This window comes from Marmota flaviventris, chromosome 2 (assembly GCF_047511675.1).
Source record: "Marmota flaviventris isolate mMarFla1 chromosome 2, mMarFla1.hap1, whole genome shotgun sequence".
NCBI classification, from domain to species: domain Eukaryota; kingdom Metazoa; phylum Chordata; class Mammalia; order Rodentia; family Sciuridae; genus Marmota; species Marmota flaviventris.
This window is the reverse complement of record NC_092499.1, coordinates 32781351-32804151: the sequence shown is the minus strand read 5'-3', so window position 1 is coordinate 32804151 and position 22801 is coordinate 32781351. Positions and strand designations below refer to the sequence as shown.

The window sequence follows — 22801 nt, the reverse complement described above, 5'->3', positions numbered from 1 at the left end:
TATAACTGTGAAGGTTGAGAATGTAGAGAGAAATGTTTGTTGGGACTTAATGGAATATAATATTCAGTGAACTTTTTCGTGCCCTAGAGATACTTACTCTTCCTTGATTTCATATGTGAATTGTTTATGAGGAAGGGAAATGTTCAACTTTCCCAATTTATATTTTGGGATTTATAGAAAAGCTTTCTTCCACTTTAGGCTAGGTGTATATCATGATCATTAAGTTCCAGATGATATCATGTTATCTTTACAGAAAGAAAAAATTACATAGTGTTAAAAATTGAGAAAAACTCATAAAAACCTAACATTTCACCTCATTCTTTGTTAGCACCTTGGTGTATAATCTAGATAATTTAGGTATTGAGTATGCTGTTTAACATCTTGAACATCTCTCTATTTTTTTGGTAATGAACACAGGGACACTTAACCACTGAGCCATATTCCTAACCCTGATTTGTATTTTATTTAGAGACAAGGTCTCACTGAGTTGCTTAGTTAGAGCCTCGCTAAATTGCTGAGACTGGCTTTGAACTTTTGATCTCCTGCCTCAGTCTCCCAAGCTTCTGGGATTACAGTTGTGTGCTACTGTGCCCAGCCTTGTTTTCTAATTTTTTAAAAAAATTTTCTTAGTTTTACATGGGCACAATACCTTTTATTTTATGAATTTATTTTTATGTGGTGCTGAGGATCGAACCTAAGGTCCCACATGTGCTAGGCAGATGCTCTACAACTGAGCTACCTCCCAAGCCCTGTTTTCTAATTTCTTTATTCTTAAATACATATTGTTTTCTTCAGAAGAATTCTTTTTTTTTTTTAATTTGATAGACCTTTGAACTCCGTGCCTCACACATGCCAGGCAAGTGCGCTACCTCTGAGCAGTTGAACTTGACCTCCTGCCTCAGCCCCCAGAGGCAGTGGGATAACATGTGTATGCCACTGATCCCCGCATGAAAATTTTTTTTTGAATACCATTTTTCGGTATTTATTAGTCACCTGTTTTTTATTGGTATATAGTAATAATATCAAATGATGCAGTACTAGCAACTGTTGTACAAATCATGAGTGCTGTGTGCAAGACACCATGTTTAATGTTTTATTTACTGTATTTTAGGTTTTTTTTTTGTGTGTGGTGCTGGGGATTAAACCCAGGGCCTTGTGCATTCAAGGCAAACCTTCTACCAACTGAGCTATCTCCCTAGCCTATTATTTACTGTATTTTTGTTTTAAAAAATATGCATTTATTCAATTTATTTTTTTTAATGTGGTGCTGAGAATAGACCCAGTACCTCTCACATGCTCGGCAAGTGCTTTACCACTGAGCCACAACCCCAGCCCATTATTTACTGTATTCTAAATATTTTTTTTTTTTAAAGAGAGAATTTTTTAATATTTATTTATTAGTTCTCGGCGGACACAACATCTTTGTTTGTATGTGGTGCTGAGGATCGAACCCGGGCCCACGCATGCCAGGCGAGCGCGCTGCCACTTGAGCCACATCCCCAGCCCTATTTACTGTATTCTAAATGTCATGTTGATTGTAGTTGCACACCCCTGTAATCACAGCAACTCTATCTAGGCTGAGGCAGAAGGATTGCAAGTTTAAAGACAGCCTCTGCAATTTAGCAAGGTTTAAGCAGCTTAAACCTTTATCCAAAAAAAAAAGATCCTGGGATGTTTCAGTGGTTAAATGACTATAGCTTATATTCCTGGTAACCCAGCGGGGGAAAGAAGTGTTGACAGAACTGGATTGAATTTGTGTGAATAGGTATATAATTGAGTAATATAGGGAAAGAAATCAAATTGTGGAATATACAGGTTGGACCTGTGTTCTTTAGGGTCTGTGAACTAGAATTTTATGAAATGGACAGCCCTGCATGATGTGAACAGAAAAATTGTAAGAATTGAAGACAGTTAAGATTACAGTAATAAGTAGAAAAGGTTAGGAGATTTATCTAATCATGAATCCTGCATGTGTTGACAGTGCTAATGTTTGTAGAAATAGTAGCTTCTGAATAACATCCAAGTTATGTTCCATTCTTTTTTTTAATCTTTGTTTATTTTTGTGTGGTGCTGAGAATCGAACTCAGTGCCTCATATGTGCTAGGCAAGCTCTCTGTCACTGAGCTACAACCCCAGCCCCATGTTTCACTCTTAATCATTCTAAAAGCAGCCAAGTTTGGACTGTTGTGTTATATTAAACAAATTTTTTCAGAGAAAACATTTCTTATTTTCACAGATTATGCCCAGAATGAGAGCAGTTTCAATAAAATGTTTTGTCAGTGAAAAATTTAATTAGTAATAAGTAGGCAGACATTTAAGCCAAGGGTAGCTAATTTAAGAGATGAAGTAAATTTTTGGTTTTTAGTATCTTTAGGTTGTAATTTCCAGGCTTTTGTGGCATATAGAGGTTCTGTCAGAGGGAATTGGAGCATCCTGTTTATTTTGAGTGCAGTAAAACCGTATGTGATTTAGTGTACATTCTGGAAATATTTGTAACACTTATGATTTTTGGTGAGGGGGTACCGGGAGACAGTCAACCCTACTGAGCCACATCCCAAGCCCTTTTTTGTATTTTATTTAGAGACAGGATTTCACTGTGCTCCATTGTGCCAGGCTCACTTTCATTTTTATTGTAGTGTTACTTATTCATGCTTTAATAGGGAACTCTTTATTGTAAAAATGTTTAATTAAGAAGATTTGAAAGAAGCTGATGGACATAAAGGAACTACTCCTGGTGCCAGCAGATGTTCTACAAAAGTGTTGGGAAACAATTGTAATCTTAGCTAGTTAGAAGGTGGAATCAGGAGGATCACCAAATTAGCAAGACTGTCTCAAGGGCTATAGCTCCTGATAGAACACTTGACTAGCATATGCAGCACCCTGGTTTCAGTCCCTTTTACCCTACCACCCTACCCAGAAAGGTAATCTATCAACATTTGAATGCTTTTTGTCTTTTCTCTTTCATAGAGTTTACATACTTGTATGTTATAATTTACTAGTGTTGAATAGTTTTTAGATATTCTATTGTAAGCGTTTTCCACTTATTTAGTACTCTAAAACATTTTTGCCCAATGCCTATTGAATGCTTCTGTTCATCAGGATTTACAACAAAGTTTATAGTCTTCAATTCCAAGCAAACAGGATATGACAGAAATTCCACATTGTTTATCACTTAATTAATATGGATCTACCTCTTAGTAAAAATTTTCAGGGATGGTATTATACCTCAGTGTGTGTGATGCCCTGGGTTCAATCCCCACTACCCCTCCTTCCTCCCAAGAAGGAAATTTTCAAATGATAATACAGGAATATGGAACATATACTAGGAAGTAGAAGTGTCTTCTCCTTCCCCTATTAAATGATCATCTGTTCATTAGCTTTTTTTTTTTTTGGGTATCAGAGATTGAAACCAGGGGCACTTTACCACTGAGCCATATCCTTATTCCTTTTATATATTTTAGTTTGAGACAGAGTTTCACCAAGTTGCTTAGGATCTTGCTAAGTTGTTGAGGCTGGTTTTGAATTTGCTTTCTACCTTGGCCTCTTGAGTTGCTGGATTTACAGGCCAGCACCACCATGCCCAGCCATTAGCAAATTTGACAGGAGAAAAAGATATGATTTTGGTACTCTCTTGGATCTTGCTTAAAGTACGTGAGCTGGTGTGTATCATTTTTTGTTATTGTACCAAATGTAAAAAGCCACCCCTCTTCCCTGTAAGTTTGTGGATAGAACCCATTAAAAGCAGAGCTTCATCCCTTAAATGCCCTTTTATTTTTAGTAAGAGTTGAATTGTCTAGACTGGCCTTGAAGTTGCTGTCATCCCCTCTCAGACCTTTGAGTTGCTGTCTTCAAAGCCATCCCCCCGCTCTTGTTTGGGTGGTTGGGTCAGCATTGCTGGGGATTAACTGGACATCAAGCTTGTTAAGCTACCGCCGAGCCATACCCAGCCCTAAAAAGTTTCTTAGAATGTCATGTTTTTGGTCTCCCTTTCTTTTGATAGCAACTGTGTAGATTGCTGTTTTTGCTTTCGAAACACTTTTTTCTTCCTGAAAGGTTTTAAAGTTAATAGACATTTTGCTTACAAATGCCCGTGGCTGTGTCTCAACATTAAGAAAATTGAATTCAATAACAGCATGTTAAATTTTATATTAAAAGTTCATAGTAGTCACCCAAAAAATGTGCTTCCTCCATTCTAATAAATAAGGGTTCGCACTGCTTTCTTACAGAACGTGGCCCCCCATTGGCTCTTTTGGTGTAGGCAAATCCCAACCCTTAATTCTTAATATTTTTGGGGGGCGGGTTGGGTACCTGGGATTGAACCCAGGAACACTTAACCACTGAGCTACATCTCCAGCCCTATTTTGTATTTTATTTAGAGACAGGGTCTCACTGAGTTGCTAAGCATGCCTTGTGGTTGTGTACAGTGGCTTTAAAACCTTGATCCTTCTTGTCTCAGTCTACTGAGTCCTTGGGATTATAGGTGTGCTTCACTGTGCATGATGTAACAAAAGCTTCAAGTTGTCTTTTTCCCCAGTCTGGATTTAAGTTGTGAATACAGTGTAGTTAGGTGGTGGTATGTGTTTTTGTTGTCACATGAGGAGGCATATAAGGTTTACATATAATTACTGATAGTTTTGTTGGTCACAGTTTAGGTGGTAATGTGTATTTCCATTGTAAAAGTGCATTCACATTCCCCACCTCCCCCAATAGTGAATAATTTGTACTGGGTAATTCCAAGTCCTGGTTCATGTTCAAGAAGCACTTGGTGAGCATACTTTTGACGTTTTTCTCCATTGTGAAACTGGTTATCATAGGTTAAGAAAATGAGGGTTTGTGGCTCAGTGGTTGCGTCGCACATGGGAAGCATTAGGTTTGATTCTCAGCACTACATAAAAATAGATAATAAAGGTATTGTGCTCATCTACAACTAAAATTTTTTTTTTAAATGAAACCTTGAAATTTTGGGGGTGGGTTGGTTGTAGGGGATTGAACTCTGGGACACTTGACCACTGAGCCACATTTCTAGCCATGTTGTTTAATTTATTTAGAGACATGGTCTCATTGAATTGTTCAGCTTGAAGTTTTTTTTTTTTTTTTTACCTTAAATTTCTTTAATTTTAAACTCTATTTTTCATATTTAGTTGCATTTATTTTTAGACTTTGTGCCTTTTGACTGTTTTAAAAAAATTTTTAATTTGTTTTAATTAGTTGTTACTCTTTTTTAGTACTGTTTTGTATCATTTGCATTTTGACAATTGTTAGACTTACACTATGTTTATTGTATTGGTGGTTGAACTTTAGTGATCTGCCACTGAGATACATCCCCAGTCCTTTTTTTTTTAAATTTGTTTGTGCTTTGTTGTTATAGGTGATAGTGGGATTTACTGACATGATCATATATGCATGAAGTATGATTTATTCCTTTTTAGTCCCCAATGTTTGCTCTTTCCTTTTTATCCTTCCTCCCTTTTTAATTCACCTTTCATGTAAGTTTTGAAATATCTGTAATTTATTTTACTGTTTAAGAGTTAGATTTGTGGCTGGGTACTATGGTGTACGCTTTTAATCCCAGAAGCTCAGGAGGTAAGTTCAAAGCCAGCCTCAGCAATTTAGCGAGGCACTAAACAACTCAGTAACATCCTATCTCTAATAAAATAAAAAATAGTCCTTCGATGTGGCTCAGTGATTGAGTGCCCCTGAGTTCAATCCCCAGTACCCGCTCCAAGGGAGAAAAAAAAAAAGGTTTGTGGGACTGGTATGGTAGTGCATACTTGAAGTCCCAGTGGCTCTGGACACATGAAGCAGAGGGATTGCAAGTTCAAAGCCAGCCTCAGCAATTTGATAAAGCCTCAAGTAACTTATTAAGACCATGCCTCAAAATAGAGTGACTGAGCTTTTTTTTTTTAAAGATAGAGTGAGAGAGGGAAGGAGAGAGAGAGAATTTTTAATATTTATTTTTTAGTTTTCGGTGGACACAACATCTTTGTATGTGGTGCTGAGGATCGAACCCGGGCCGCACGCATGCCAGGCGAGCGCACTACCGCTTGAGCCACATCCCCAGCCCCGAGTGACTGAGCTTTTAATTTTTATTTTATTTTGACTTGGTGGTTAAGTGTCCCCCAGGAGTGGGGGGGAGAAACACAAAACAAGTTCAGTCATTGGGAACTTTAAAGACAGCTAAATAACAGTTGACTTATACATTTCTACTCATTATTTTACAGCATCTTAAATACTCTCTTAGGTCTAATTCTAACATTGCTGTTAGCATAGCTTATTTAAAAATACTCAGCTTTGGCAAGGTGTAGAGGTGCACACCTGTAATCCCATGACTCAGGATGCCGAAGCAGAAGGATGGCAAGTTTTAGGACAGTCTCGGCAATGTAGACCCTGTATCAAAACATAATAAAGACTGATTAAGTGGTTATGTGGTGAAACAACCCTGGGTTCAATATATGGTACCATTTAAATTATAAAAGAAAAAATAAAATAGCCAACTTTGTATTTTTATGGTTTGAAAATGTACTGGTTTTACATGCTAGAATTCCATCCATATTGTGAGGTCATGTCAGTATTTTTGGTACAGAGCCTTGGGAATAGAACACCTTTCTTCCCCTATCCCCAAAAGATTATGGGCCGGAAGGGAGATTTTTTTTTTTTTTTAAAAAGGCCACGGAACAAGGCTTTATTTGATTTTTTTTTTTTTTTTTTTTTTTTAGAGAGAGAGAATTTTTTTAATATTTATTTTCAGTTATCGGCGGACACAATATCTTTGTTTGTATGTGGTGCTGAGGATTGAACCCGTGCCGCACACATGCCAGGCGAGTGCGCTACCGCTTGAGCCACATCCCCAGCCCCTGGAAGGGAGATTTTGTTGATAATGCAGTAAGGGATCCATTGGAGGCCCAGTATAAGGAACAGGCCCAGAGAGGTAAAGAGTAATATGAAAGTAGTATGAGAAAGAATCCCAAAAGGAATAATGGCAAAAATAAGAGTTGAAGTATGTAAAGACAGTTTAACCCAGATGATAATGTTGTAAGAGGTCAGAGAGATTCGTTGATACTATTAAACTGAAAAAAGATGAAACATATCAGACAATATTATTCTTTTAAAATTTCTGACTCACTGCTGCCCTCTAGTGATGTTATTTTTTAAATTCTCTTAAGAAATGAAGGAAAACAGTGTTTACACATAGTATGTCGTGCTTGTGGAGTTGTATAGCTTTTAAGTTGCGCGGTTTTTTGTTTTGGGATACCAGGGATTGAACTTCAGGGCATTTATCCTATTTTGTTTAAGAGACAGGGTTTCACTGAGTTACTTAGCCCATGCCTTTGCTAAGGCTGGCTTTGTTCCACTTGTCTCAGCCTCCCGAACTGCTGGGATTACACAGTGTGCACCACTGTGCAAGGCTTAGTTGCAGGTTTTAAGAGATAGGAATGCATGAAATTATATAGGAAGGTTTTGAATTTCTTAATCTGAAGCAAGTTGTATGGTTCAACTGTGGAAAAGTCAAGTGTGATGCCATCTTTAGTCTCCACCCATAGACCATTGTATGTCATTAGCTATATGGTTAGGTGACTAGAGGACTACTTGAAATGCCCAATAGGAAAATAACTTGTATCTGCCTCTACAGTGTATATACTTACAGGAAAAACAGCCTGTGGTTTGATAACCTGCTATATTACTAATTTATCCCTGCAACTCTTTTTTGCCATTAAAGGTCTAATTCTAGTGTTCCAAAAAGGCAAAGGGGTTGAAGACTTGACCAATTTTAAATTGATTTTTTTTGGGGGGGGGGCCCTGATTCTAGGAAATGGAGGATTTTAATAATGTATGTTTCTGGTCCATTTGAACCTTTTTTCATAAACCTAGATGTTGCAAACTGCCATAGGTTTTCCCTGCAGAGTTTACTTAAGATTTTGTTTGAACTTCAGAGAAGTACATTTGTTATAAACATTGCAAAAATTTTATAGGTGTCAGTCCAAGATGGATTTGCTTCTCTAAGAGGGCAAAGAGGAATGATAGCAGCTCAAAATATTAATATGATTATTTGGAAATAAATTAGTAGGTTTGCTTGCATTTTATCCACAAGTGGAATTTGGGGTGGACGGGTCTTTAGATTTCGGCTTAGGTGGAAATAGAGACAAATTTCCATATATAAGAATGTCCATATTTATATCTTCATAGTGCCAGTAGTATTGTTGCTTGTATTCACTACAAATTATATTAAGTAGATAAACATTGTATAGACACAGATTCTTGGTGTAAAAGGCAGTAAAAGTACCTTTTTTTCTTTTGTACCTGGGATAGAATCCAGGGTTTTGTTACTCTAGGGTTTTTAATTCTGTGAGTTTTTGGTTTCACTTTTGGATGGACACAATACCTTTATTTAACTAATTTATTTTTATGTGGTGCTGAGGATTAAACCCAGTGCCTCTCTCTTACTAGGCAAGTGCTCTACCACTGAGTCACAACCCCAACCCCTAAATCTGTGAATTTTTAGTTATGTAGATCTTATATTTTTCAGAACTGAGTTTAAATAAGAATGAACTTAACCTGATATAAGCAGCGCTGAAGGATCTTATTTTGTTGAACTTATAAATAATAAAACCAGTGTGTGTCGTGGTTCATATACCTCTTTTCCCAGTGAGGCGAAAGCAGGATGGTGCTTCAGCAACTTAGCAAGGTTAAGCAACATAGTGAGCCTATCTTAAAATAAAAAATGAAAGTGATGGGGATGTGACACAGTGGTTAAGTGCTCCTGGTTTTTATCCCTGGTACCACCCAAAAAAAAAAATGTATATAATTAATATTTAATCAATCAAGAATTATGGAAACTTTAATATGTTTCTGTTTTTTTTTTGTTTTTGTACAAGCGATTAAACCAAGGGATTCTTAACCAGTGACCCACATCCTTTGCCCTTTTGGTATTATATAGACAGGGTCTTACTAAGGTGCTTAAGGTTTGCTACATTGCTGAGGCTGGCTTTGAAGTCACAATCTTCCTGTCTCAGCCTCCTGACCTGCTGGGATTACAAGCATGAATCACCATGCCTGCCATGTTTGTGATTTTCAAGAAGTGGAATAAGGGGCTGGAGTTGTGGCTGAAGTGGTAGCGCGCTCCCCTAGCATGCGTGAGGCACTGGATTTGATTCTCAGCACCATATAAAAATAAAATAAAGATAGTGTCCACCTAAAACTAAAAAATAAATGTTAAAAAAGTGGAATAAACTTGTGTAAAGATTAATCACACATAAACTATGGATCATAAACTAGACATTATTCTCCATCATGATCCTAAGAAAAAATACTTCATGTAGAGTCACATTATTTTAAAAAAATGTTTTTTTTCCCCCCAGGGGGAAGATTTTATGCTCATAGGTTTAGAGTCTTAGTCCATAGATGGTCTACTTTATTGCTCTGTTCTTGAGGTGAGGCAGAACATGGCAGAAGGCTGAAAGGAAACCTCAGGATGTGACAATGAAGAAGCTGAAAAAAACTCTCATTTTTATTAAACAAATGAATTTTAGTTAATGATCATAGAGATAGTCTAATTTGATTCTTAAGTGGGAAAAGGATATTTAAGTCTCAAACTACATTAGAGGAAAAAGATGGTCTAGAGATACAGACATTGTCAAAAACATTTATGTAGTTTTTAACAAATTAAGACCGGAATTGTTATTAACTAATATGACTGAGTTTTTTTGTTCTTGTTCTGGGGATGAGCCACATCCCCAGCGCCTTTTTGTGTATTTTATTAGAGATAGGTTCTCCCTCAGTTACTTAGGGCCTCAGTTGCTGAGGTTGACGAAATTTGAAGTTATTGATTTATGGGAATTTAGAAAAAATATGTGAAAATTGAAAGGATAGTTTTTGGGTTTTTTTTTTTTTTTTTTTACCAGTACTGGAGATCAGCCCTGGGTCTTGTGTAAAGATTAATCACAAACAAGATCATTAAAAGACATTGGCATTTTTCTTTTCTGAGCACAAAATTCTTACATAATTTCTGTGTCTTGTCATTTATCATTGCTTTTTTTCCCTGTGTTAATATTTGATTTGGACATTTGATTATAATTCCTGCATCATTCAAAATTATTTGTAGATTTTTTTTAAAGATAGCAGTTGCTGGAAATACTAGTTACCTCAGAATCAGAAAAAAATGCATGTGAGATATATCCAGTTATCACAGATCTTTTTAAAGTGATTCTTCTTTGCTTTTAGAAAACTACAGATCAAATTAGCTGGGTTTTTGCACAGATAAATTTTAAGGTAACAGATGGAAGGAGGAAATTTCTGGAAAAAGACTTAAAGGGTATATTAAATTTCTTTTATTGGAAAATACGATGTTGCCTAGTAATATCATGTTTTGATGACAGTTGTTTTAAAAGGAAGCTGGTACTGTCAAAGAATAATGGTTAGGTTTTTTTGTTGTTTTTGTATTGGAGAGTTGATCCAAGGAAGCTTTACAACTGAGTTACATTCCCAGCCATTTTTTAATTTTTCATTTTGAAACAGTCTCATTAAATTCCTGAGTGGCTCAGAATTTGCATTCCTCCTGAGATGTTGTGGTTACAGTTGTGTACTACTATAAAAGTTAGTACTTTTCTTGAGGAATGGGTTAAGTGGATATGGGCACATTGGATGTTTTTCATAGAGACTTAAGATCAAGTATCTACAGAATTTTCTTTCTTTTTTCAGTACTGGTGATTGAACTAAGGCACACTTGACAACTGAGCTGCATCCCTAGCCCTGTTTTGTATTTTATTAGAGATAGGGTCTCACTGCATTGCTTAGAACCTTGCTATTGTTGAGGCTGACTTAGAACTTGTGATCCTCCTGACTCAGCCTCTGGAGCTGCTGGTCTGTGCCACCAAGCCATGCTATCCTTCAGAATTTTTATTGAAGTGCCTAGTTCATACCCATTATTGGCATAGGAAAGACTCTTGCCAGTTTTAACTGCGTAAGAGCTGTCCATCAACTTTTGGTTTGGCTACCTTAATTGCTTTTTTGTGGAGATTAAGGTAGATTAGTCTATGTTATATGTGCTGTTGGTGCTGTATCTAGAGTGGTGTTGATGATATTTGGCCTTCCAGGGACTCCAGTTGTATTATATCATATGTAGGATGAAGTTTCACCTGAGATCATGTGGTAATTTGAACACCTTTAGTTAATCACTTTTCAATAAAATTTTTAAATGATACCATTAGAATGTAAGCTCTGGGGACAGTATTTGGTACCGTGGTATATCATCCATGAGAACTGGTTTTTCAAGATTGACTTGAGGATTGGATGGTTATCAAATAGAAGACTCTGCTCCTTTCTATGATTTTGAGATTATTCAGAATATTTCAAAAGGATGAAAGGGTAATAAATCTTATGGAATTCTTGAAACCTTGTTAAAGATTGGAGCTTATTAGAGGAGGAAGGGGCAGCTGACTTAAAATATAAAAGACACTGAAATAAAGGTTTGCACTTAAAAGCATTTCAGTGGAGCTGTTGATCCTTTAACATCTATTTTTATAGGTTTTAAATAATCTGAGAACAGTTGTATTCTTTGGCTTAGTTCCCCTGGTTCTCTTTTGTTTATGACATCTTCCCCTGACCAGTTTTATCATCATCACCATCGATTTTAATTATTAAATACCTGACCTCATTCAAGGTTATCATATAAAATTTAGTTTAGGGTCATTATGAGTTGATTGCTATGTATTATCACATGATAATTCATTTCCTCTATATTTATCCACTGATTTATTTATTGCCTTTTGTATAAAAAGACTAACTTCTGCCTAAGTTTCTACATTGCTGTAGCTCAAGAATGGTTTGTGGTAGAATCTGGAATTTTGTCTATTGGGGTAATGAATGAGACTTAGTAAAAGCAATGTGTAAGAAGTTAGAGTTACTGATGGCTAAGACATCTCATAAATGAGAATGATAAATTCAGAATTCCGTAGTCAACATAGGAATTCTGGTTTTTTTAAGGACTATTTAAATTACAGAAGGATTCAATGGAATTTGAAGAGGGTTATGTTGACAGTATTCTGTGAGGAGGATTCCTCCTTCACACTTTAGATATGATAACTAGAGCTCTTGGAATAACCTGGAGCAGAAGTTTTTATTTTTTTAAGGATATATTGAAGGGCATTAGTCCATGAATAATAATATACTTGATGCTATCAGAATCCTTGAAGTTGACCAGTAACTCTTGGTATTCATGGTGATAGTACTGAGAACATTTTTTCAGGGAATATTGTTCTTAGCCATTTTTTCACCTGAAAAATTTTTTTCCCTAACAGTTCTTCCGCCTTTGTGAGGAACCTCATCAAACACAATGGCTAGCAACGTTACCAACAAGACAGATCCACGCTCCATGAACTCCCGTGTATTTATTGGGAATCTCAACACTCTGGTGGTCAAGAAGTCTGATGTGGAAGCAATCTTCTCTAAGTATGGAAAAATTGTGGGCTGCTCTGTCCATAAGGGCTTTGCCTTCGTCCAGTATGTTAATGAGAGAAATGCTCGGGCTGCTGTAGCAGGAGAGGATGGCAGAATGATTGCTGGCCAGGTTTTAGGTAAGGTCTGGGTTGAATTTTTTTTTCATGGATGTTATGTAGGCCAGAATTTTTCTGCTTTTTTTTTTGTTTTTCTTTACCTCTCTATAAAGTTGAGTCTAATACATAATACACTCTTTGGATATTGTGACATAACTTCAACCTTATAAAAATATTCTGTTTATATGTATAATGTGTTTAAAAGGTATTTGTAATTTTGAGGTAGAACCCAGACCACCTTAAGGTGGAAGTCTTGATTGGTCTGGTAATAACATTTTATATGGAAATGTTATTTAAATGACCATATTCTATTCCTCATATAGATTGGAAGTCACAGAAGAGCTTAATGGATGGCTTCAGGATATCTTGTTAATTATAGACTGCCTTAGCTTTGAAGTTTGTGAGTTAAAATGTAGATAATTAATTATATAGTACTTATGTCTATTCTTAAATGAGGTTGATAGTATTATTGAGTTACACTCATTAAAAAAGGTACACCGTAGTTATTGGGAAAAAGTTTGTTGTAATCATTTTTTCTACATTCTTAAGAATCCACAAAGTGTATGCCTTTTTTACCTCTAAAATGGATTGTGGTAAAAATGAACTTCAATGAGTTCTGCAAAAAAGTCATAAAATGAGCTGGGTGTGGCGGCACATGTTTATTATCCCCAAGTCCTGGCAGCATGAGGCAGGAGGATCACAAGTTCAAGGTCAGCCTCAGCAACTCAAAGACCTCAAAATAAAGTTTAAAAAAAGAATTATAGTTTTAGTTCAGTGGTAAAGTGCCACTGGGTTCAAGCCCTAGTAATAAACAAAAGTCTTAATATGAACATTACATGATTTATGTTGAATTTTTTTAAATAAGTGGTGATAGATATTTCTAACCAAATGTAATCCAAACTGACATCATAGGTAACAATTCATAAGAATTCCATCCACATTGATTTTTTTTTCCCTTTATTGCCTCAAAGATAAATTATTTATTTATTTTTTACTGTACCGGTAATTGAACCCAAGGTCATTGTATCATTGAACTACACCACTACCCCTGGCATTTGTCATTTGGACACTGGATCTTGCTGGGTTGCTAAGACGATCCTTGAACTTACTATAGATGGGACACAGAATTAGGGTTTAAGTTTTTAATTTAAATTTATTTTTTTATGTGGTGCTCGGGATTGAACCCAGTGTCTCATGCATGCTAGGCAAGCCGTGTACCACTGAGCCACAATTCCAGCCCTGTCCTTAAACCTCAAATTCTCCTATTTCAATCTCCCAAGTAGCTGGAATCAGAGATGGGCACCTCTGCGCACTGCTTTCAAACTTCAATCCTCTCTATGTCTGCCTAAGAAATTGACTAGGTACCTTTTCTTCCCATGCATATGAAGTCTTAAATTCAGTGTTAATATTATAATCAACAGCACATCTGAATGTAGTTTTAATATTATAATCAGCAGCACATCTGAATGTAGTCTTAACTACATTTCAGATATCAGTAGGCCAATAAAGGTTAGTGGCTTATTTTAGTAGGCCTTGTAGAGATTGGATGTAAGGTTCAATTTATATTGATTAATTTGCTGACTACTTGACTATTTCATGAATAGTATTATGATTATTTACATCTTATGTATCAGGTACATTAGCATGGTTGTCCTATTTCTTAGTAATGTTAAGAATCTTGTGAAAAAAAAAAAAATCTTGTGGGTTTAAGCTCTATAGATCCCCATTCATTATATAGCTTCCCAACAATTTTTATCTTGTGATCCTGCATTGATGGTCATTGATTGGATATTTCCGTAGGGATCCAAAACATGGGTTTTCTAAGTCTGCATACAGTAATTTTCCTTAAATAAATTCCTTCTGTAAATACCAGATAAATCTTTGTTTTAAATCCTGGTCTTTCACATTCTGATATGTGGAACAAATATTTTTGCAGACTCTTAAGTACATTGCATTTATTATCACTATGAAATATATTTTTTTAAAACTGATGGTTTAGTTTGTTACAGAATTTTTTTAGATCCCATCAACTGTTTCTTTATTAAAACCTCACTTGTAATGTTGCATAACATCCTTGCTTTAGTCAGTACAATAAGCCCCGTCCTCTGACTTTTACTTGAGATTGGAACACTTGCTCCTTTTAATGTAAAGACTTAAAAACTAAAGCTCCATATCCTAGGCATATTTGTGTTTCATTCCTTCAGGCCAGTTTAGTCGGGCATACAGAGGCATTTTCTTGAAAAGAAAAGATATAGGAACATTGGGTGACAGAAGGTAGTCTAGTGTGTTTTTTATCATGTTCTTATGAGAATATTTTATAGAAGTATGCAGCTTATCTTATTTGTAAAAGAAGTAAAAATTTAATTTTGGATGAGAGTGTCACACTTAAACTATGTTAATTTTTTGTGATTTGACATTTTATCTCTTCTTAGTCACACATTCTAGTAGATTTATTAGAAGAGTCAAGTTTTGAAGTTGGAGCTGAGGGTAGAGATTGCCAAATACATACTTAGGTGATGTTGGGATAATAATTTTGGTATAGAACAGTATAACTACTGAAAGGTTGAATTGTAGCCTTCTATGTACCTTTTCTATGTGAGAAGGGAAGTTTGAAACAATGTTTTGATTGATATGATTGTATTTCAAAAACTTAGTTTGTGGATTCTTTAATATCCAGAGTTGTCATTAAGGTTTTTCTTTTTGTTTTTGTGTTTTTCAGATATTAATCTGGCTGCAGAGCCAAAAGTGAACAGAGGAAAGGCAGGTGTGAAACGATCTGCAGCGGAGATGTACGGGTCAGTACCAGAACACCCTTCTCCGTCCCCTCTACTCAGGTCCGGAACTTTATTATTTATAACTGCATTGTGTCCATCAGTGGGCATCTTCTCTATCTGTTTTCTGGATGTGGGGAGGGTTTAATGTAATGTGTTTTATTAGTACAAAAGTAATTTTTTAGTAATTATTTATTTTGTGTTAATGTACTTCATTTTGCCCATTTCCTAGAGAATTATTATAAATCCTGACTTGTTTGCAATTAAAGAGTATTTTTGTATTCATAGAATGAATTAAAATCTGTCAAGTGTAGTTTAGATTCTTAGAAGCTGGGAAATATTAAAGGGAAAAATAGTGATATAAGTTTTATATATTATTGTAATGTTCAGTTTTCTTGTTTTAGCTGATAATGTTATATGTTAGCATTACTGATTTGGCCATTGCATGTTCAGTGGTCTATAATGTTTAGAATTTAGTGATTCATTGTTTGAATGATTTGTAATTATTCCATGATAATTTTTAAAATCTGTATGTTATGATTTGTTTGGCATGTTTTTCCCCCGTCTGCTGTAGTGAGGTAATTTCAACAGCTCCAAATTAATTTTCCTCGGTATTTATTTTTCAGCTCCTCTTTTGACTTGGACTATGACTTTCAACGCGATTATTATGACAGGTATGTTCAAGTTCTTTTTTAAACTATCAGTAAATACCATTGTGTTTCTATTTTGAAGTACACTTTTTCTTGTCGTAATGAATAGTGTTTTTGAAGAGATATCTTATTATCAAAATAAAATGAAGTAACCTCACCCCCAATTGTCAAGTATACTTGGTAGAGAATCATAACTGTTGATTCCAAAGAATCAGCATAGTTAGGGTATCAAAGCAAAATTATAAAGTGCTTTTTAAAAAATACTTTTGAAAAATCCAAAAGTCTGCTTTGAACATGAACTAATAAAAAATAAAGTGAGCAGGAGGTCAAGAATGAATAGTTTTAATTTCTATAGAAGTTAAAATATTTTTGTGTGTAGTATAGTTCTAAAAGATAAGATTGGTAGTATAATGAATAAAATTTCTTTTTGTGCTTTTAGAACAGGATTAATGTTTGGAGAAATAACATTTGAAGAATTGGTTTACTTAATGGTTTAAATGTAGATATATAGTATTTTATTTGTTTATTTAGGTAAATGCTCTACCACTGAGCCACAACCCCAGTTCCTATGAATGGCTTTTAATGATGAATTTTTTCCTTTTTCTCAGTAACCTTTATAAAAAAGTGCAGGATTTAGAATTAGTATAGGACTTTTCTGACAGGGAGTGAATTAATATGCTAAAAAATGTGGCCACATTGACATTTAACTCACTTTTAATATCTGTAGTATATAGAAAGAAATGATGTATACAATATACATAATATATACTTTAAATTTTACAGTTAGAGCATACTACTAGTTTTTTCACTTCAGAATGCCAGTGTTCCAAACATTAAGCAGGCATGGTAGCTCATATTTATAATACCAGTTCCTTGGTAGGCTGAGACAGGAGGGTTAGGGTTCACTGCCAGTCATGGTAACTTAGTGAGAACATGACTCAAAATAAGAAACAGTAAAGAACCCCCATAGGATCAAGTGAAAATTTCCATGTTCGTGAAATAGCACACATTATATTATAATATCAGAAGGATAAGGTGGGAAAATAGTTGTGTTTCATTTTTCCCTAAGTTCTTGAATTTATTTATATATGTTCAGTGCTAAGAATTGAACCCAGGGCCTCACAGAAAGACAAGTGGTCTATCAAATCTATTTATTTTTATGTGGTGCTGAGGTTTGAACCCAGTGCCTAACCCATGCAAGGCAAGCGTTCTACCACTGAGCTGTAGTCCCAGTCCCAGACCAGTTAAAACCTATATTTTGAAAACCAGTTTTTTTATGTGAATTCCTGAGAAAATTTACCATGACTTTGTAGTTGATATAATAGATTTGGACATTTCTTTGCTACTTAAAATTTGAGCCTTTTGTGGTAGGGGCATACCTGTTTTATTTATCAGGGTCAGATGATGCAGGAGGATAAAGATTTCCAGGCCAGCCTTAGCAGCTTAGACCCTATCTGAAAATAAAAGGGCTTTGAGTGTGCCTCTGTGGTAAAGTTCAGTCCTCAGTTAAAAAAAAAAAAAAAAAGCCACACCCATAATTGAAGTCACTCTTTTAAGTGACATGCAGGCATTGAAACCTATGAATTCTTTTGAAGCAGCCTCATTTAATACTTATGATAATCAGTTGGTTTCCCAAATACTCATACATACCTTTAAGGGATTCTTAACACAGTTGATTTTAAGTAGACTCTAAGGTGCTGCTTTTTGCCTTTTTTTTTTAAGCTTCCCAGCATGTTGTTGTTCAGTTATGGCTGGCAGTAACACAAGAATAAGGAATGTGGCTGGGCTTGTGGCTCAGTGGTAGTACTGGGTTCAATCCCCAGCACCACATAAACAAACTACATAAAACAAAATAAAGCTATTATGTCCATCTACAATTGAATATTAAAAACTCAAAAAAGAATTAGGAAATGAATTTATTTCTTGGAGTATCACACTGTGTCTATGTCATGGAGGTTTTTAAGAAAATTCTAGAATGTTTTGATACAATTTGGGAGATATCCCCATCTCAAGCTTGTGATACAGTTTATATCTTTATGAAGACAACCATCCTCATTGAAAAGTTACTTTTGGGCGATCATTGTGATTGAACCTGGAGGTGTTTAACCACTGAGTCACATCCCTTAGCCCTTATTTTTAATTTTAAGATAGTGTCTTACTTAGTTGCTGAGGCTGGCCTGAATTTGGCAGCCCTCCTGCTGTGATTAAAGGCAATATGCCATTGTACCTGGCACTTACTCTTTTCTTCATGTGAGGGTAAGCTTCATATTATCTCACTATAAGTAAACAAGTTTGAAAACAATTATTCTTCTGAGGTATTTGAAAAAATCAGTTAAGAGTAGAAACACTGGGCCTCAGCAGTAGCGCACTTGCCTGGCATGTGTGAGGGGTTTGATTCTCACCACCACATATAAATAAATAAAAGTCTATCATCAGCATCTAAAAAAATAAAATTTAATTAATAAAAAGTAGAGACAGACTGCGGAGAGTAGTTTAGAAATTACATATATGCAGAATTAGATTTAGATTTCTTAAAATTGCTATTAATCTTAATGATTGGTCCTACTCTTTAGTTTTTCAAATATCTTTAAGATATCCTCAGCTTCGTACTTTAATATTCTTCCATTTTAACTTCAGCCAACAGGAAAAAGTTTCTGATGACTGATGTAGCCACTAGGTGTAATATTTGATTGCCCTGAAGTATTGAGCTTTGTAATGGGGAAGTAAACATGTTCATTCAAGATTTTTTGATAACCATGCATTTGTGAGTTAATTGGGGAATTCAGCTCATATTTTATAATGTAGATGTGTAAAAAATGGAAGAGTGTTCCCTTAGTCTGGTATGTGAAATATTCAGTAGATGAGTGCTTATTTGAGAAATAAGGTATTAAGTAGGATCTCAGAAATATTTGGCCCGATAGGAATTGGTAGGGAATCTAATCTTTAGAGAAATGTAAATCATTCTGAAGATGCTTTTATTTATTTATTTTTTAGTGGGGGTTTGAACTCTTGGTTGTATTATTTTTAGACAGGTCTTACAAAGTTAGGGGCTCACTAACTTGACCCACGCTATCCTGATACTTGTATTCTTATTATCTTGCCCTCCCAAGTTGCTGGGAAATTAGGTGTGTGAATTCAGGTCTTTGATATGTTAGTAGTTAAACATGAACCCTGGGTTCTGTCAGAATATTTTTTTAAATGGTGAATTCACCTTTTATTTATACTATGGAACATTTCACTTTCTAAATACACATCAAGTATGTGTAAATGAGAATAGTGTAATGAGTTGCCACATAATGTCATCCAATACCTGATCAGTTTTCTACCAGTTGATTGTATTATTCTGTCTTGTGTATTTCCTGAGAATTGGTAGATAAGTCTGTAGGATTTATTAGATTTAGGTTTTTTTTTCTCTCTCCATTGGTATAGTTGAGAGAGGAAGCATAATATTTGGTGCTTTAATCACCAATGGCCTAATTTTGAGAGGAACTATAAGAATGTTAAGTATTTTGCATGGGGGAAACTTCTGTTTTACCAATTAGAAAGTAGATAGTTATAACATTGCATTTTGTTTAGGGAATTCATGATTTGTGGTTTGGTGTTTTTATGACTTTTGAGTGGTCAAGTACTCAGACTCTAAATCATTTAAATTGGGGGGGTAGTAAACAGTTAAAAACTTAAATATCTTTGAGTCATAGTACTAGGCATGTAGTTCTCTAAGAGCTCTTATCTAGCATGTCTCCAACCCTGAATTCAGTCCTCAGAATTTTAAAAAATGTGAGTCATTTATATTTGTAATGTGCTGTTTTATGAGAAGGAGATCATTCAATACAGTGATGCATTCAATACCCTTACATGTTGCAGTGCAGTAGGGTACTGATTTTTGTTATTACCTATTTTACCCTTTATCATCTCATAGTGTAGTGATGATATATTCCAATGTTTCTTATTACAAAGTTTTCATTTTCCATTTGTCATGACACTGTTTCTTAAATTACTTCAGTAACTTATTTAGCTTGCAACCGCATAAAAGTTCTTAGATGCATAATTTGGCAGTGTATGGCAAATTACTGTTTTAGACTTGCTGATTACGATATCATGCATAGTTCATTATTCTCTATAGTTTTGTTACTCGCTGGTCTGGGGTTGTGGCTCTGAGGTAGAGCGCTTGCCTACCATGAGTGAGGTCCTGATTTGTTCAGTCCTCAGCACCACATATAAATAAATAAAGATTTAAAAAAAAGATTTAAAAAAAGATTTGTTACTCCCTATAGATTTGTTACCTAACATTTTTCTGTTACTTATAAGACCCTAAAGTAGCTTTGAACTTTGACATATATATTGATGTCTTATCTGTAAGTTACATATAGATTTATCTATATGTAGATGTATGTAAATATTTATCTAAAGGCGACCTGTATGTCTGTAATCCCAGCAACTTAGGAAGCTGAAGCAGAAGGATTGCAAGTTCAAGACCAGCCTCAGCATCTCAGTTGCACTAAATAACTTAGGAAGACCCCGTCTCAGAAAATACAAAGGGTGGGAATATGTCTCAGTAGTGTAATTCCTTCTACCAGTATGTTTGGCAGAATGATAAACAACAGGATAGGCTGTGCGTTGATTATTTGAAAATAAAAAAAAATTGAAAATTATTTGAAAATAAAAAACTGTAATTACTGCTGTGAAACTTTGTTCTTATAGGACCAGTGTCATTAAAATGGCTTTTTAGTCATTTCAATTAATTCACTTTAAAATTATTTCTCATTCAAAGAGTATTAGACATCATTCCAGTAGTGTTTGCAATAAAAGTATGTTTTGTGTCTCCAACTTTATTTAGTATACAGTAAACTTCTGAGTTATAAACTTCCAAATGGATGAAAGAAACCTAAACTAAAAAAGAGATTTAACAGCTCAATTATGTGCAAAGTTATTCTGATTCTTTTTTCTTGGCGAACTTGGTGAAACCAGGAAGTATGATGGGTTAGTAGGTTTGAGAAAGGGATGTTTAGAATGATATCTGAGAACCTGGCAAACAAACCTTGTAAGCAAAAAATCATTTTATTTTGGTTTTGAGTACTTTTATTATAAAGTACAGCAAATATTGCACGTGGCAGTTAATAATGTATGCCTAGAATGTTTAATTCTTTCATGAGTAGTTTGGAGAGCTGTTATTTCTCCATGTCTAATCAGGTATGCCAGCACATAATTAATAGAAAGATGAACTACACCAAGAATTCCGTTTTCCCAGGCATGGTCACCCACTATATACCTGGAGTTCCATTGTCTAGGAAGCTGAGGCAGGAAGATTGTAAATTTGAGGCTAGCCTCAGCAACTTACTGAGACCCTGTCTCAAATTTAAAAGGAGAATGTGTTTTTTTGTGGTTAAATGCCCTTTGGTTCAGTAACCAGAACCAAAAGAAAAAAGTAGAAAAAAGAATTTACAGCTTGGGTGCAGCCAATGGTAAAGTGTTTTCCTACTGTGCAGTAGGCTCTGGGTTTTATTCTCCAGCACCACATACAGCAAATCGTGTATTATACGTCAAAGAAAGAACTAAGAAATGAATAGGGGCTGCCATTTATTTTGTGCACAATTTTTCATAGATAAATTGTTTTGCCCAATGACTAGAAACCATCCCTATTCCAGCTTGTGAAGCTTGGCTAGGGTATGTTCAAATATATGGGTATATTTGAAGTATTTTGACTTTTTAAGCTGAGAATGGAAGAGGACAGATCTATGAATTGCAAGAGTAGTTAAGGGAGCTGTCAAGCTACCTTTTCAAAAAAGAAAATTGACTCGTCAAGGTGTTATAGGAATTGACATCTTAGAAATAATACCATAGTCAGAAAAATGAAACTTGGAGAAAATGGTTAAGTAGATAAGTTTTCTAAGTGTTAGAATGGAGAGAAGGTAGAGAAGATATGCTGTTTGTGTAAATCCTAAGCATCTCACTATTGTTTGTGAACTCAAGGCTCTTGACCTGTTTCCCAGCCCTATTTTTTGTTTGCTTTAAATTTGTGATTCTCCTATCTCAGCCTCCAAAACTGCTGAGATTACAGGCATATGCCACTCACTGCTCCCTGCCTGAAGTATAGTGTTCTTGATTTGATTGACTAGGTTAAAGATAACAAAACGAAGGGCAAAAAAAGCTAAGTTTTTTATTTTACGACTAGGTGACAGTTTATGTAGGTAAAGGATACATGAAGGAGGTGAAGAATTGTTCTAATATTTGGGGAAAAAAATAGGTTTTACTCTATAGGACTTTTCCAGTAAAGAGTATTGGTTGCCAGCAGAGAAAAGGAATTGATGAAAGTTGAAAATGCAAGATATATGATACTGAAAACATCGTATCTCCCCACTTCTCCCATTCTGGCGATTGACCACCGGGCTGCTTTACAATTGAACCAAATCCTCAGGCCTTTTGAATTTTTTAAAAATTTGAGAAAGGGTATTGCTAAGATGCCCCATGCTCCCCTCAAAATTGTGATCCACTAGCCTCAGCCTCCTGAGTAGCTGAGGTTGGGATTGCAGGTCTACACCACTATGCCTGTCCATTATACATGGACACAATACATTTGTTTAGGATCAAACCCAGTGCCCCACATGTGCTAAGGAAAGCACTCTACCACTGAGCCACAATCCTCAGCCCTCTTTGGTTTTTGTTTTTGTTTGATACCAGGTCTCAATCGCTGAGGCTAGCTTTGTTCTTGTGATCCTCTTGTCCTAGTTTCCCAAGCCCCTGGGATTACAGGGATCTGCTATAGTGCCTGGCTATGCCTGGCATATTTAAGAAATAAGTAATATTTGAACCTTTAGTCTAGACACACAAAGGT

The 22801-nt window shown here is 35.4% G+C and overlaps 1 protein-coding gene across 2 annotated transcripts in view; it reads left to right on the top strand.

Annotated features, from left to right (window-relative positions):
- The window catches only part of Hnrnpc (heterogeneous nuclear ribonucleoprotein C), a 53224-nt gene that overhangs the window by 17158 nt on the left and 13265 nt on the right, over window positions 1–22801 (top strand). The window contains exons 3-5 of one of the 2 annotated variants that reach the window (XM_071607738.1): window positions 12294–12569; window positions 15268–15343; window positions 15946–15993. In XM_071607738.1, coding sequence (XP_071463839.1) covers window positions 12329–12569; window positions 15268–15343; window positions 15946–15993 — 365 coding nt within the window. In that variant the 5' untranslated portion in view covers window positions 12294–12328. Of the gene's footprint in view, window positions 1–12293; window positions 12570–15267; window positions 15383–15945; window positions 15994–22801 lie in introns of those variants that run through there. The other variant, XM_027922372.2, reaches the window with a different exon arrangement.